Below are 16286 nucleotides of genomic sequence, written 5' to 3'. Positions count from 1 at the left end.
TTCTCATCTTCATTTATTCTTCACAGATGATATTTATTCATATTCCCTGTGAAGGTAAACAATCAAATTGTATGACTCACCTGTATAATTTCTCTCTTGATACATCAATTCATGGTAATTTAGCAACATTTGAATTGATATTGAATTATTACTTTTTATTTAATTGTAGGAAGAGGAAGATATGGTACAAGCAGGCAGAACTCGTGACAGTCAAGCAAAAGAAGCAGCCAGGATTATTTATGAAAGTTCTGGACAACCAATTAGGCAATCAAGGTGTTCACAGAATTTTTGCTCATATATGCTTATTATTTATAAGGCTGTTAGTAAAAATTTGTACAATTGTTGAAGCATTTGTATAATTACATATATGGGTAGACATTCATACTACATTCATGTGACATTGGAGATTATTTTTAGCTCACCTGGCCCAAATTTTAGTTTGTGGTGTCACTTTTACCATTCTAGAGTTATGCCCCTCTGATTTTTAGTTTGGCTCAACCAAATGTTATGAAACTTATTCAGAATGTTTATTACATCAAAAATAGATCAAGTTTGAATTATGATGACATTACTTTTACAGTTCTAGAGTTATGCCCCTTTCTATTTTCTAATAAAATAGAGAATGGAAATGGGGAATGTGCCAAAGAGACAACAACCCGACCATAGAAAAAAAACAACAGCAGAAGGTCACCAACAGGTCTTCAATGTAGCGAGAAATTCCCGCACCCTGAGGCGTCCTTCAACTGGCCCCTAAACAAATATATATACTAGTTCAGTGATAATGAACGCCATACTAATTTCCAAATTGTACAAAAGAAACAAATTAAAATAATACAAGACTAACAAAGGCCAGAGGCTCCTGAATTGGGACAGGCGCAAAAATGCGGCGGGGTTAAACATATTTGTGAGATCTCAACCCTCCCCCTATACCTCTAGCCAATGTAGAAAAGTAAACGCATAACAATACGCACATTAAAATTCAGTTCAAGAGAAGTCCGAGTCTGATGTCAGAACTTTAGTTTACCTCAACCAAATGTTATGAAACTTATACACAATGCTTATTATCACAATACACAGATCAAGTATGAATATTGGTGGTGTCAAATAAACCATTCTAGAGTTATGCCCCTTTAAAAATGGAAAAATTGCTGATTTTTAGCTCACCTGGCCCAAAGGGCTTTTACAAAAATCTTCTCCTCTGAAACTACTAGGCCAAATTTAACCAAACTTGGCCACAATCATCATTAGGGTATCTTGTTTGAAAAGTGTGTCCGACGATCCAGCCAACCAACCAAGATGGCTGTCATGGCTAAAAATAGAACATAGGGGTAAAATGTAGATTTTGGCTTATATCTCTGAAACCAAAGCTTTTAGAGCAAATCTGACAAGGAGTAAATTTGTTCATTAGTACAAGATCTATCTGCCCTGAAATATAAAGATGAATTGGACACCCAGTTGTTGGGTTGCTGCCCTGAATTTGTAATTTTAAGGAAATTTTGTCGTTTTTATACGACCGCAAAAATTTTAATTTTTTGGTTGTATATTGCTATCACGTTGGCGTCGTCGTCGTCGTCGTCGTCCAAATACTTTTAGTTTTCGCACTCTAACTTTAGTAAAAGTGAATAGAAATCAATGAAATTTTAACACAAGGTTTATGACCACAAAAGGAAGGTTGGGATTGATTTTGGGAGTTTTGGTCCCAACATTTTAGGAATTAGGGGCCAAAAAGGGCCCAAATAAGCATTTTCTTGGTTTTCGCACTATAACTTTAGTATAAGTAAATAGAAATCTATGAAATTTAAACACAAGGTTTATGACCATAAAAGGAAGGTTGGGTTTGATTTTGGGAGTTTTGGTCCTAACAGTTTAGGAATAAGGGGCCCAAAAGGTCCAAAATTGAACTTTGTGTGATTTCATCAAAAATTGAATAATTGGGGTTCTTTGATATGCCGAATCTAACTATGTATGTAGATTCTTAATTTTTGGTCCCGTTTTCAAATTGGTCTACATTAAGGTCCAAAGGGTCCAAAATTAAACTTAGTTTGATTTTAACAAAAATTGAATCCTTGGGGTTCTTTGATATGCTGAATTTAAAAATGTACTTAGATTTTTAATTATTGGCCTAGTTTTCAAGTTGGTCCAAATGGGGGTCCAAAATTAAACTTTGTTTGATTTCATCAAAAATTGAATAAATGGGTTCTTTGATATGCCAAATCTAACTGTGTATGTAGATTCTTAATTTTTGGTCCAGTTTTCAAATTAGTCTACATTAAGGTCCAAAGGGTCCAAAATTAAACTAAGTTTGATTTTAACAAAAATTGAATTCTTGGGCTTATTTGATATGCTTTATCTAAATATGTACTTTGATTTTTGATTATGGGCCCAGTTTTCAAGTTGGTCCAAATCAGGATTCCATATCAAGTATTGTGCAATAGCAAGAAATTTTCAATTTGCACAGTATTGCACAATAGCAAGAAATATCTAATTGCACAATATTGTGCAATAGCAATTAATTTTCAATTGGAGTTATCTTTCTTTGTATAGAATAGTAGTTGATAATGTATGTTGGAAATTTGCCAGACATGACTATGATGTCATTTTCTATTTTTATTTGCCAATAACTTTATGTAAATAACTTCATTGGAAATTTGCCAATATAAAATGTTGCTGATGAAGCTTTTTTTCCTTATCTTATCTAAAATGTTTTTAGATAATGTATGTTGGACATTTGCCAGACATGACTATGATGTCATTTTCTATATTTATTTGCCAATAACTTTATGTAAATAACTTCATTGAAAATTTGCCAATATAAAATGTTGCTGATGAAGTTTTTTTTATTGTTTTATACAATAAACAATGTATATTCACTTTTACTACCAACCAATCTTTACCATTCAGTGATATAAACAAGCACTTATTTTACATTTAAATATTTTATGATGTATTTAAAAGAGTAGTTATTGTTGCAAACTCCATTAGAAATTTGAATTGATATCAGTTTTGGAAAAAGGGAAACGGGGATGTGAAAAAAAGGGATGGGGGGGGGGGGGGGGGGGGTTTAAATTTTTCTCATTTCAGATTTCATAAATAAAAGGAAAATTTCTTCAAACATTTTTTTGAGAGGATTAATATTCAACAGCATAGTGAATTGCTCAAAGGCAAAAAAAAACTTTTAAGTTCATTAGACCACATTCATTCTGTGTCAGAAACCTATGCTGTGTCAACTATTTAATTTTAGATTTAAAAAGTTTGAAGAAGAAATCTTTAATTGATTTGTAAAATCTTGACATTTTTTTTTGTGTAAAAAAAACCCATGTAATGTCAAAAATTTGATCACAATCCAAATTCAGAGCTGTATCACGCTTGAATGTTTTGTCCATACTTGCCCCAACTGTTCAGGGTTCGACCTCTGCGGTTGTATAAAGCTGCGCCCTGTGGAGCACCTGGTTGGTTATTATCTTGAATATTATTATAGATAGAGATAAACTGTAAACTGTAATAATGCTCAGCAAAGTAAGATCTACAAAAAAATCAACATGAGCAAAATGGTCAATTGATCCCTTAAGGAGTTATTGCCCTTTATAGTAATTTTACCAATTTTTCATAAATTTTTGTAATCTTTATAAAAATCTTCTTCTCTGAAACTAATGGGTCAAATTTAACCAAACATGGCCACAATCATCATTGGGGTATCTTGTTTGAAAAATGTGTCCAGTGACCTGGCCAACCAAGATGGCCTCCATGGCTAAAAATAGAACATAGAATAAAAATGTAGATTTTGGCTTATATCCCTGAAACCAAAGCATTTAGAGAAAATCTGAAATGGGGTAAAATTGTTTATCAAGTCAAGATCTATCTGCCCTGGAATTTTCAGATGAATTGGACAACTGGTTGTTGGGTTGCTTCCCCCCTCATTGGTAATTTTTAAAGAAATTTTACTGTTTTTGGTTATTATCTTGAACACTATTATAGATAGAGATAAACTGCCCTTTATGCCAAACTTTATTGAAAGCTCCATATACATTACCAAATCAATTGAAGTTAAAGAGTATAAGCCCTTATTCACTTGTTCCAATTTTTAATATGCCAAAAACATTAGGCAACTATATTTTGAACATCAGTTACATTTTAATAATTGATCTTTTTGTTTTTCAAATATGAGAGTTGTTAATGATTCAGATGTCGTTAAGCTTGTTACAAAGACGTAGTGATGCTGAGCATGATGTTGGTACTACTAAGCGTTACACGACGATCCTCTTATAAGGTGATTTCTACGGTTTCCAAGAACGTTTCAAGCATTCAAGCTTATAATTGATGAGGTCAAATTACTGCTGCAAATTTGGTAACCAGAGTTTGATTTGTCTGAAAATGCATAGTTTTACAAATGAAACTCAAAGTGTTCGTGTACATATTTTTTTTAATGAATATTCATTTGCAGGAGTTGTCAGTCTTTCCTGGCCATAATTGAACATTTTTCTTTTGGCAGCAGTTCGCATTAATGAATCATACATTAATTTCCAAATTTACACAGATTTATTTTTAATATGAATTACATTTTATATTCCCTATTTATTGCATATTTATACATACTCCTTCTGTTACATTTCTTTCTGTATCCGTTTCAATTTCCATTTCCGTTTCCTTTCTATATTTTATAATCTCCTGATGCTTTCTTTGTGGCAAAATATCTAGGTAGTTAAACATTTTGGATATATGTTTTTTCATTTCCTTATTTTTGTGGCATTATGCATATCCTTTGTTTGTTATAATTGCCAGCAATGGTTTTTCTCTATATTTTTTTTATTTACAAAAAAATTATAGATGTTGCTTTTGACATTTAAACTTGTAGAAAGACAATGTTCCTTAAACTGGCACTAGTTGTCAAAATCATGTTCACCAACACACATTGACATAATTATCAGCAAGATATTATCACATTATGCCACTATTGCACTTCAGTCTGATCAAAAACATACTTAAGATTTGTCAACATGATTTAGAGTACCATCGCAGTTCAGATGCCTTCATATATTTCAAGCTATAAACAGTTCAAGTGGTGAATAAACTAAACAGAGTAGAAGATCTGCTATTATCACAAAAATCCCTAAGGTGTCGTTGTCAGTTTTTCTTGTTGTCTGTGTCATCATCGTCGTAGTCTGCATTATCGTCTTAAGACACATTTGGTTTCCAGACAATAAAATTAGTTTAATAGAAATCCACTCTATGAGATTTTTTTCTTCAAATTTTTGAAAATTTGCAAGAAGAAATATTCAATTGCACAGCATTGCACCATAGATTTTTAAGATCTTTGACCACATTTATTTTGTGACAGAAACCTATATCACATCAAAAATTTTATCACAATTCAATTTCAGACAGTATCAAGCTTGAATATTGTGTCCAAATTTGCTCCAAATATTCAGGGTTTGACCTCTGCATTCGTATCAGGCTGCGAGCAAAGCATTTTATTATATTATTTAGTCATTTGGTGATAATATAAAACAATTTCTACAAACTACAGTAAGATGATGTCTTTTCATATACTGATTTGCATGTTTTGTATAAAAAGCTTTTATTTCTATTTGGTACATTTTGTATTTGTTTTTATTATTTTTTTAAAGCTATTCACCAAACTATGTACCAAATGGTGTTAATTCCTCTAATAGTGATTCATGGATGCAAGGAGGAATGCTCCAGATGTCAGCAGTCAGGAGGACATTTTGTTTATTGGTGACCTTTGACATTGGTTTGATTTTCATAATATGGGTGATATATACTCAGGTATGTTTCAACTCAAAATTAGATAATTTTATATAGATATCAATTGTTTTCGAGCCTGCAACTTTTGTCTCAAAAGCTAGACATATCTATAGCAATCCTAAATTCTGTCTTGTTTGTTGTCATCATCAGCATCACAGTGTCCACAAATATTCACTCTTATTAAAGTTTTTAAAATTTTAATAGCTTTCTTTCTTAAGCTATTGTCTTGATTTCTACCAAACTAGGACAGACGCTTGTTTATCATTGTTTATCATGTTTATGATAATAAGATATAGTATCCAGAAGTAAATTTTGTAAAAAAAAAATCCTGTTTGTCCCTATTATACTTATAAATGGACTATTTTTTTCTGCCAGTTAACATTACATTCACTATGTGGTTAAAGTTTGATTTTTTTATAACTTTTTTTAACTATCCTGGATTTGTACTAATCTTGGACAGAAGATGTGGTATGATTGCCAATAAGAAAACTCTCCACAAGAGACAGAATGACACAGAAATTAACAACTATCATAGGTCACTGTATGGACATCAACAATGAGGAAAGCCCATACTGCATAGTCAGCTATAAAAGTCTTTGAAAATGATAAATGTAAAACAATTCAAACGAGAAAACTAATGCCTAATTTTTGTAAAAAAAAATGAAGGAAAAACAAATATGTTACACATCAACGATTGACAACCACTGAATCAGTTTTTCTTCCAGTTAACATTACATACAGTCTGCATTTAAAGTTAATAAAAACTTTTATTAGATTCATAAACTTTCCTGGATATTTATACTACCGCAAAATGTTTGCGGTAGTATATTGGTATGCGTCGTCATCGGCATCCGAAAATGGATGGTTTCCGGATAATTACTTTAGTATAAGTAAATAGAAATGAATAAAATTTTAACACAATGTTAATAACCACAAAAGGAAGCTTGGGATTGAATTTGGGGGTTATGGTCCCTAAGGTTTAGGAATCAGGGGTCCAAAGGGGCCCAAAACAAGCATTTATCTAGTTTCAGGACAATAAGTTGTGTATAAGTATTTGAATTGCTCTGAAATTGTACCACGATGTTAAATTTATGAGTAGAAGGTTGGGATTTATTTTAAGGGTTAGGGGGCAAACAGTCAAGGAATAAAGGGCAAAAAAAGGGCCAAAAACAAGCATTTTTGTAGTTTCAAGACAATAACTTGTGTAAAAGTGTATGAATCTTTCTGAAATTATACCACAAGATTCCATACTACTAAAGGATGGTTAGGATTGACTTTGGGGGGGAAGGGGGGGTTATGGCTCAAACCATTTATGAATTAGGGGCAAAAAGGGGAAAAACAAGGGTTTTTTTCTGGTTAAAGGACAGTTAAGACAATTCGAAAGCAGTGTACGAAAGGTAATCCAAAAGTAATATTTGAACTACTTCTCACTACTTTTAAATATGTGTATTTGAAATTTGCCAATACATATAACTTCAGTATTAATAAACTTCATTGGAAATTTTCCAATAACTTCAGTATAATAAACTTCATTGGATATTTGCCTTGCCAATAATTTTAGCATAATTGGAAATTTTCCAATAACTTCAGTATAATAAACTTCATTGGATATTTGCCTTGCCAATAATTTTAGCATAATTGGAAATTTGCCAATAACTTAAGTATTAGTAAATATAAATATTTGAAATTTTAACACAAAGTTTGAAACCACAAAAAGGAAGGTTTGGATTGATTTGGGGTTATGGTCCCTTAGTTTAGGAATAAGGGGTATAAAAGGGGCCCAAATAAGCATTTTTCTAGTGTCCAGACAATAACTTGTGGAACAGTGTGTAGAATTGCCTGAAATTGTATCACAAGTTTCCACACCACAAAAGGATGATTAGGATTGGAGTTGTTGAGTAATGACTCAATCTGTTTGTGAAATAGGGGGAAAAAAAGTGGGAAAACAAGGGTTTCCTGGTTAATGGACAATTACTTTAGCTTTGTTTCTTTATGTTGGTACTCTTTGCATTTTTTTTGCTAGTTCTAATATGAATTTTCAAACTGTTTCTAGAAAATTATTATTGTCTTGAGATCATTATAGCTGTAAATTTATTTTTAGAAGTTACAATTAAATAATATTAATTTTAACCATGACTTTATGTCATTTTATATTTTAATATTTTATGATGAATTTAAATGAGTAGTTAATGTTGCAAACTCCATTAGAAATTTGAATTGAGATTATTTTTGAAATAATGGAAAGGGGTAGGTGAATAAAAATAAGGAAGGGGTGGGGGGTCACAATTTTTTTCAGAAATTAAAAAGGAAATTTCTTCAAAAATTTGTTTTCAAGCGATTAATTTTGCACAGCATAGTGTATTGCTCAAAAGCAAAAAAAGGAAAATGTTAAATAGTTTTTTTCCAACGTTAATTTATGTGGTTCATAAGTGTTTTTTGGTTTCTCGTTTTATATATAGATAAGACCGTTTATTTGAGAAAGAATTCATGACAGCCTTAGATTTTTTTTCATTTAACCATGGGTTGGGCATTTATATTCTTATTTTTTCATTTAACCATGGGTTGGGCATTTATATTCGATTATTTTACCCTGAGCGTTAGCGAGGGGTAAAATAATAATAATAATAATAATAATTCTTTATTTAAAGAGGGTTACACAGTTAGCTGTAAAGCTAATCTTCCCTGAGGCCCTCATGAAATACAATGAAATATAACAAACAATTACAAAATATCAAACAGACACACATACATGAATAATGAAATAAAAAATTGTTATATGAAATATACAATTTTCAAAACAGGTAAAAGTTACAAATTCATATATGACATGTATAGTATTGGCATCAACAATATCATAAGTTTGAGTAAGTGTGTAAAAATTATTATGCATATAAAAAACGCACAGCTTCTTTAATGTTCCATCAAGTAATTTTTTAAATCTTTTTTGAATGAGCTTGTACTTGAGGTTGATTTTTTCAGGGATATTGGTAAGTTATTCCATAAAATAGATCCTGAATATATAAATATTTCTTATAAAGCTCTGTTTTAGCTTTTGGAACTTGTAAATTTTTGCAAGAGGCATTTCTCAAACAATATTGGTTTATTTCTGGCATTTCTATAAACTTTTCAGTGAGATATACAGGGGCTTCAAAATCTTAAGGCATTTATGCATCAAAACTGATTTGTGGTATGAGATTCTGTTCTCTACTGTCATCCACCCAAGCTGTTTAAACAGTGGAGCTGATGATGAAAGTGGATTAGCATCTAAAATAAGTCTTGCAGCCCTTTTCTGCAATTTTATTATTCTGACTAGCTCATTTTTGTCAAGCCTTCGACTTTAGTCGAAAAAGCGAGACTAAGCGATCCTACATTCCGTCGGCGGCGGCGGCGTCGTTGGCGTCCACAAATATTCACTCTGTGGTTAAAGTTTTTGAAATTTTAATAACTTTCTTAAACTATACTGGAATTCTACCAAACATGGACAGAAGCTTGTTTATGATCATAAGATAGTATCCAGATGTAAATTTTGTAAAAATAAAATTCCATTTGTTCCGTATTTTACTTATAAATGGACTTAGTTTTTTCTGCGGGGAAACATTACATTCACTCTGTGGTTAAAGTTTTTAAAGTTTTAATAACTTTCTTAAACTATCCTTGGTTTGTACCAAACTTGGACAGAAGCTTGTTTATGATCATAAGATAGTATCCAGATGTAAATTTTGTAAAAAAATAAATCCATTTTTTCTGTATTTCACTTTTAAATGGACTTAGTTTTTCTGCGGGGAAACATTACATTCACTCAGTGGTTAAAGTTTTTAAAATTTTAATAACTTTCTTAAGCTATCCTTGGTTTGTACAAAACTTGGACAGAAGCTTATTTATGATCATAAGATAGTATCCAGAAGTAAATTTTGTAAAAAGATAACTCCATTTTTTCTGTATTTTACTTTTAAATGGACTTAGATTTTCTTCCAGTTAACATTACATACAGTCTGCAGTTAAAGTTTTCAAAACATTTATTAGATTCATTAACTATCCTAAATTTTTACCAAACTTGGACAGAAGCTTCTTACAATCATAAGATAGTATCAAGAGGAATATTTTTATTGATGTTTTTCCTCATTTTTGTTGAGCCTGCGATTTACAGCAAAAGTAGGCGAGACACTGGGTTCCGCGGAACCCTTACAAATTTTTAGCACAACCACTCCAAATAATACAACAATAATCTATCAGTGGGAGAATATAACCATTATAAAATAATTTTCTTAGATCAATATTTAGAAATTTCTTGATTTTAGAGAGTAAAAAAATTCTAGATGATATTGATGAACATAAGTAATTAATATGACCTGTCCAGGACAGATTTGAGTCAATTCTAACACCTAACAGTTTTTCAATTGATGATTTTTGAAGAATATTATTATCAATAGTTAGAACTGGATCTGCTTGATTTAAACGCAGCCTTTGTCTTGTATCTATAACCATACATTTCGTCTTATCCGAATTTATGAACATGCTATTTTCATGACACCATTTTTCAACACATTGGAGATCATCTTGTACTTTTAATTGCATATCACCAATAGTCGTTCCTGATGTATGCATAGTTGTGTCATCAGCATACAAGTCTGTATGGCAGTTTTTGATGTGTATTGGAAGGTCATTTATGAACAAAACAAACAAAATGGGACCAAGTATTGAGCCCTGTGGAACACCAAAATTTATAAACTTTTTATCAGAAAACTGATTATTTATATGAACTTGGTGTGTTCTTTCACTCAAATATGATTTTAAAAAATCAACAGTATCTTCATGGAAGCCATAAATTAGAAGTTTTTTTACATAGAATTTCATGATCAACAACATCAAAAGCTTTCTTAAAATCCAAGAGGACTGCCAAATTGATATTTCCATTATTCATTTCGTGTAGCCATTTATCAATAATATTAATGAGGACAGTTTGACATGAATGGTTGGTTCTAAAACCAGACTGGGAAGGGTGTAAAATATCAAACTTTGTCAAATATTTATACAGATGTTTCGATACATGTCTCTCAATTAATTTTGATAATGTTGGCAAAACAGATATTGGTCTGTAATTGCTAGCTACATTTTTTTCACCAGATTTGAAAATAGGAGCTACTTTGGCATTTTTTTTTAAAACAGATGGATAAATACCAGTATCAATCATTCGATTAAAAATGTATGTTAAGGAAGATGCTATGAAAGGAGCACTAAGTTTTAAAATCTTTGGACCTATATTGTCAGTACCAGAAGATGTCTTAACATCTAGTTTAGTTATTTCAGCAAATAGTTCTGAAGGAATGATGAATTTATTATGCCTTTTTTTCAAGAATTTCATTTGTACATAGTTTGTCAGAGTATTAAAATTTGAGTTGCTTGGTGCCCTACTATGCCTTAATTTTTCAACACATGAGGTGAAATAATTATTGAACGTATTAGCAATTTCTTTATGATGGGTTGTTTTATGGTCTCCAGTTGTAATAAGTTCATGTGGTTTTGATGGATTAGATGGATTTAGGCTGTGAATACATTTCCATAGTGTCTTAGAATCTTTTGAGTCTTTTATCATATCATTATAATACTTCTGTTAAGATTTATCCATAATATGTTTTGTTCTGTTTCTCCAGAATCTATATTCAGCCCACATTCCCAGTGAGTGATATTTATCTCTCATTTTTCTTGCATATGAGATTTCTTTATTGTACCATTCAGGCTGTCTGTCTTTTTTTACCCTCTTTTTCATAATAGGGGCATGTTTATTTAAAATATTATTAAAAATGTTGTACCACATTTCAATACAAACAGATGGGTCATTTTCAAATTCAATATGTTGAAAAGGTGCACTTTTTAAATCTTTTAAATAATTTTGCTCATTAAAAGTCTAATTTCTATAAGTGATTGTTGAATGAGAATGTTTTTTATCATACAATTTCTCTTGTCTTGTCATACATATTGGATAGTGATCACTAATAGAATATTTAGAAACATGAGCCTCTTTAACCATGCTTAAACTTAAAATAAGAATATAAATGCCCAACCCATGGTTAAATGAAAACAATTCTACGGCTGCCATGAATTATTTCGATTCTAATAGAACAAATTTAGTAATTTTGCTATCCGTGAAAGCCCTATACATACGATACTGTTTTGGCTGTTTTGTTTTACCCAATTTTGATAATACATGTATTAGTAATATTATATTATTCAATGATAATTTTTTTTTAATCGCATTTTTCACTTATGTATTTTCTTCCAATGTAATTTTATTCGTTCTGAGGCGAACAAGAAGCTTTAAAACGCCCTGTATTTGCATGCTTGCTTTATTTGTATAAATGTTTACCCAAACTTTGTAATTAAGATTGACATCTTCAAACAATATATATAGGCAAAGTTAAACATGATGTATATAATATATTTAAGTTTGATTTTTTGTTTACAGAGACATACTTGTGACGTCACCTTGTTTCGTTGCCATGCCAAGACAATAACATCATTTCGCTTAATTTTCATTTTATGAAATTTTACCATGAAATATAGATTGAAATGGACGTTGTTTATTTTGCTGTAGAATAGAGATAAATATATTGTATCTGAATCTTGGCCTACGTAAAATGGGGTTTTTGATGTCGAAAATTAAGAATATCTGGTAGTAAAAATAAGTTGGTCGTAACGCAGAACAGCCGTTTTTGTGTATTACTGCGTTTGCGCTAAAGGTAGATGTATAGTGATTATACCAGTTGGCGATAATAGGACGTCATATTAGAATTTCCTGTTTGAATGGTTTTACACTTGTAATTTTTGGGGCCTTTTATAGCTTGCTGTTCGGTGTGAACCTAGGCTCCCTGTTGAAGACTGTACCTTGACCTATAATGGTTTACTTTTATAAATTGTGACTTGGATGGAGAGTTGTCTCATTGGCACTCATACCACATCTTCCTATATCTATTGAAAGAAAAATTGAAAACAGAAAGTAATGGGGCAAAGAATAGGTGGTGTGCGTTTTATTAGAATTGTAGGACATAAACTGGCCTTAAATTGAGAGAATGATATGGCACACATAAGAGAAGTTATCTCAAGAATAAATATACCATAATTTTAAAAATACAGAATGGGTATAAGGTTCTATCCAGTTGTAAGTGTAGACAAGTCTATGATATGTTTGATATGTTACAGTTATGCCAAAAAATATAAATCATTAAAAGGTATGTACCAACTGTAATATAACCCACTCAATATTTTCTGTCATCACTATTCAACTTACATAATGCCAGTCAATTTATTTTGAATGTGTTACATAAGTTTTATGGTTATTTGATGCAATATTAGAAGTGACAATGAATTAATTATTAAACATTTTCATTTACAGTTACTACCAACATCAGGTGTTGATAATAGATGGGACCAGTTTATAGACCAAGTACAAAGATATGACATTAATAAATCACTATTTGATATAGTTGTAAGTACTGAAGTTACTCATTGCCCATTTTTGTCAAGCCTGCAACTTATGTCGCAGAAAGCCTGATATAGGGATAGTGATCATGTGGTGGCAACATTAGCTTACTTCCTCAAAGCTTTTAATTTAGTAAGACTTCCATTATCACTGAACTAGTTCCATTATCACTGAACTAGTATACATATTTATTTAGGACCAACTGAAGGACTCCTCCTGGTGTTGAAGTTTCTTACTGCATTTATAACCCATTGGTAGCCTTCGGCTATTGTTTGCTCTATGGTCAGGTTGTTGTCTCTTTGACACATTCCCCATTTCCATTCTCAATTTTATTTATATTCTAGAAGGTGGAAGACCTGGATGCTTCATACTTTAAAATTGAGAATGGAAATGGGGAATGTGTCAAAGAGACAACAACCCGCCCAAATAAAAAACAACAGCAGAGGGTCACCAACAGGTCTTCAATGTAGCGAGAAATTCCCGCACCCGGAGGCGTCCTTCAGCTGGCCCCTAAACAAATATATACCAGTCCAGTGATAAGGAACGCCATACTAATTTCCAAATTGTACACAAGAAATATATGAGCCAGTCCATGCGAAAAGGTACAAAAAGTCCTTTTGGTAAACTTTACAGGACAAGCTATCAAAGTTTGTTATAATATTTTTGAAAAACGATTTTATCCGAAAAAAATTACATTAATGTAAACATTCATAAGATTGTCAATTCTATCCCGAATTTGTCAATTAAAACAGCAAAAGACGTAGAAATATCTGAATTTTTGGTATTTGAGCAAGTGTAAAATCATTTGTTCCCCGGACTAATGCTATACCGACCAGAAACTTAAAATTTTACGACACTAAAGAGACAAAAGTCAATAATTTTCACCAGTTTTACCGGTTTAAGGAAAGAAAGACAACATTAAAACATGAGAGAAAATACAAAAACTATGACCTCTTGTGTTTTAGAAATTGAAATTTAAGTTAAGTTAAGTTATTTAAGTTAAGTTAAGTTATTTAATATTATATAAATCAACCGTCGTTGCACGGGATTCGAACCGTTGCCTGGTCTGATTGCATTGATATCAGGATCGTAAGCGAGAGCCTTATCCCCACTGCTACCGGGGTTAACATTATCAATTGGCAAATCAAGCCATTTAAACTGTACTATGAAAATGATTGAAATATATGAAATAATTCATTAAAAATCATGATAAAACTAAAAGGCGAGGGGGGGGGGGGGGGGGGTCTCAACACTTGCAGGTGCGTGTAGCTCACAGCTTAAGGATATGAGGAAAAGTAAATGTGTTTTATAAATCACAAGTCTACTACCAATAATTATGCACACTTTTTAGAATTTCGTAAAATTTTCGTTTTTGTACCTTTTCGCATGGACTGGCTCATATATAGATGCCTTATCACTACAAACTGCTCAGTCTGAAAAAACATATTTTGTGCTCGACCAATTAGGTTGAGCACAGATTTTACTTGACTAGCATGGCTAGACTCGACTAGACTACATTATTTCAATAGTTCTTAACTGTACTCAATTACGGTCTTGACTATACTTAATAAGTCTGATTCAGTGCTTGATAATCAATTTTGAAATGGTCTCGACGAAGGCTGAACCAGCCTTGACCAGTCTTGACCTTTAAATTAAGCCTTGACTGGCCTGATCAGCCCATCTAACTCAATGATATATTGATCTTAAAAAATACAGGTTATTTGGTAGTTTAAATCATTCAAGTTGCTGTGAAATAGATGTATCAATAGGTATAAAAAAAGAAAGAATTTTCAGTTTTGATTAAATTTAGATAGTCATTTTAATTATTTCTATTTTGGTCTAGCGCGTCAGGCACAGTGCAACACAATTTGATGTCACGATATCTCAGTAGCACAAGTTCGAATCCTGGCCACGGAAGAACAAAAAATCTGCTAACACAAACTTACAGATCGAACATTGTTGGGCTGTTATTTAGACAAATTCTATATCTATATATATAAATATATGTATATGTCTGTCTGTGTGTAGTGACAACTGCAAATTATACCTTGTCCATCAGATTTCTTATGATTAAGAGGCCTGGTATTTCTTAATCATAAGAAATCCGATGGACAAGGTATAATTTGCAGTTGTCACTACACACAGACAGACATATACATATATTTATTTACAGTGATTGTATGCTTCTATTAATAGATTAGCATCCTGCAATTATACTGAAGAGATGAGTAGATGATCATTTCTGTACACTAAAAATAAATACTTCGTGTATTGTATCAGAGATGACCTTCTGCTGTTGTTTTTTTCTGTGGTCGGGTTGTTGTCTCTTTGGCACATTCCCCATTTCCATTCTCAATTTTATCCTTGTTTAAAGCCTACAAGCAGGTAACGTCTCCCGAAACGAAAGCTTATTTTTGTCGAGCCTGCAACTTTTGTTGCAGAAAGCTCGACATAGGGATAGTGATCCAGCGGCGGCGGCGGCGTTAGCTCACTTCTTAAAAGCTTTATATTTTAGAAGGTGGAAGACCTGGATGCTTCATACTTTGTATATAGATGCTTCATGTTATGAAGTTTCCGTCAGTCACATGTCCAATGTCCTTGACCTCATTTTCATGGTTCAGTGACCACTTGAAAAAAAAGTTCAAATTTTTTGTAATGTTGAATTCTCTCTTATTATAAGTAATAGGATAACTATATTTGATATGTGCGTACCTTGCAAGGTCCTTGTGTCTGTCAGACAGTTTTCACTTGACCTCGACCTCATTTCATGGATCAGTGAACAAGGTTAAGTTTTGGTGGTCAAGTCCATATCTCAGATACTATAAGCAATAGGGCATGTATATTCGGTGTATGGAAGGACTGTAAGGTGTACATGTCCAACTGGCAGGTGTCATCTGACCTTGACCTCATTTTCATGGTTCAGTGGTTATAGTTAAATTTTTGTGTTTTGGTCTGTTTTTCTCATACCATATGCAATAGGTCTACTATATTTGGTGTATGGAATGATTGTTAAGTGTACATGTCTAGTGGGCAGATGTCATGTGAC

The 16286-nt window shown here is 32.0% G+C and overlaps 1 protein-coding gene across 4 annotated transcripts in view; it reads left to right on the top strand.

Moving 5' to 3' along the window:
- Positions 1–16286, top strand: part of LOC143063650 (stAR-related lipid transfer protein 3-like) — a 92418-nt gene that overhangs the window by 14872 nt on the left and 61260 nt on the right. For all 4 annotated transcript variants that reach the window (XM_076235907.1, XM_076235904.1, XM_076235905.1 and 1 more), the window contains exons 2-4: positions 170–273; positions 5625–5784; positions 13154–13246. In XM_076235907.1, coding sequence (XP_076092022.1) covers positions 170–273; positions 5625–5784; positions 13154–13246 — 357 coding nt within the window. The remainder of the gene's footprint in view (positions 1–169; positions 274–5624; positions 5785–13153; positions 13247–16286) is intronic.

This window comes from Mytilus galloprovincialis, chromosome 2 (genome assembly GCF_965363235.1).
Source record: "Mytilus galloprovincialis chromosome 2, xbMytGall1.hap1.1, whole genome shotgun sequence".
Lineage (NCBI taxonomy): Eukaryota > Metazoa > Mollusca > Bivalvia > Mytilida > Mytilidae > Mytilus > Mytilus galloprovincialis.
Note: the sequence above shows the minus strand (reverse complement) of the source record. Positions and strands in the feature narration are given on the sequence as shown.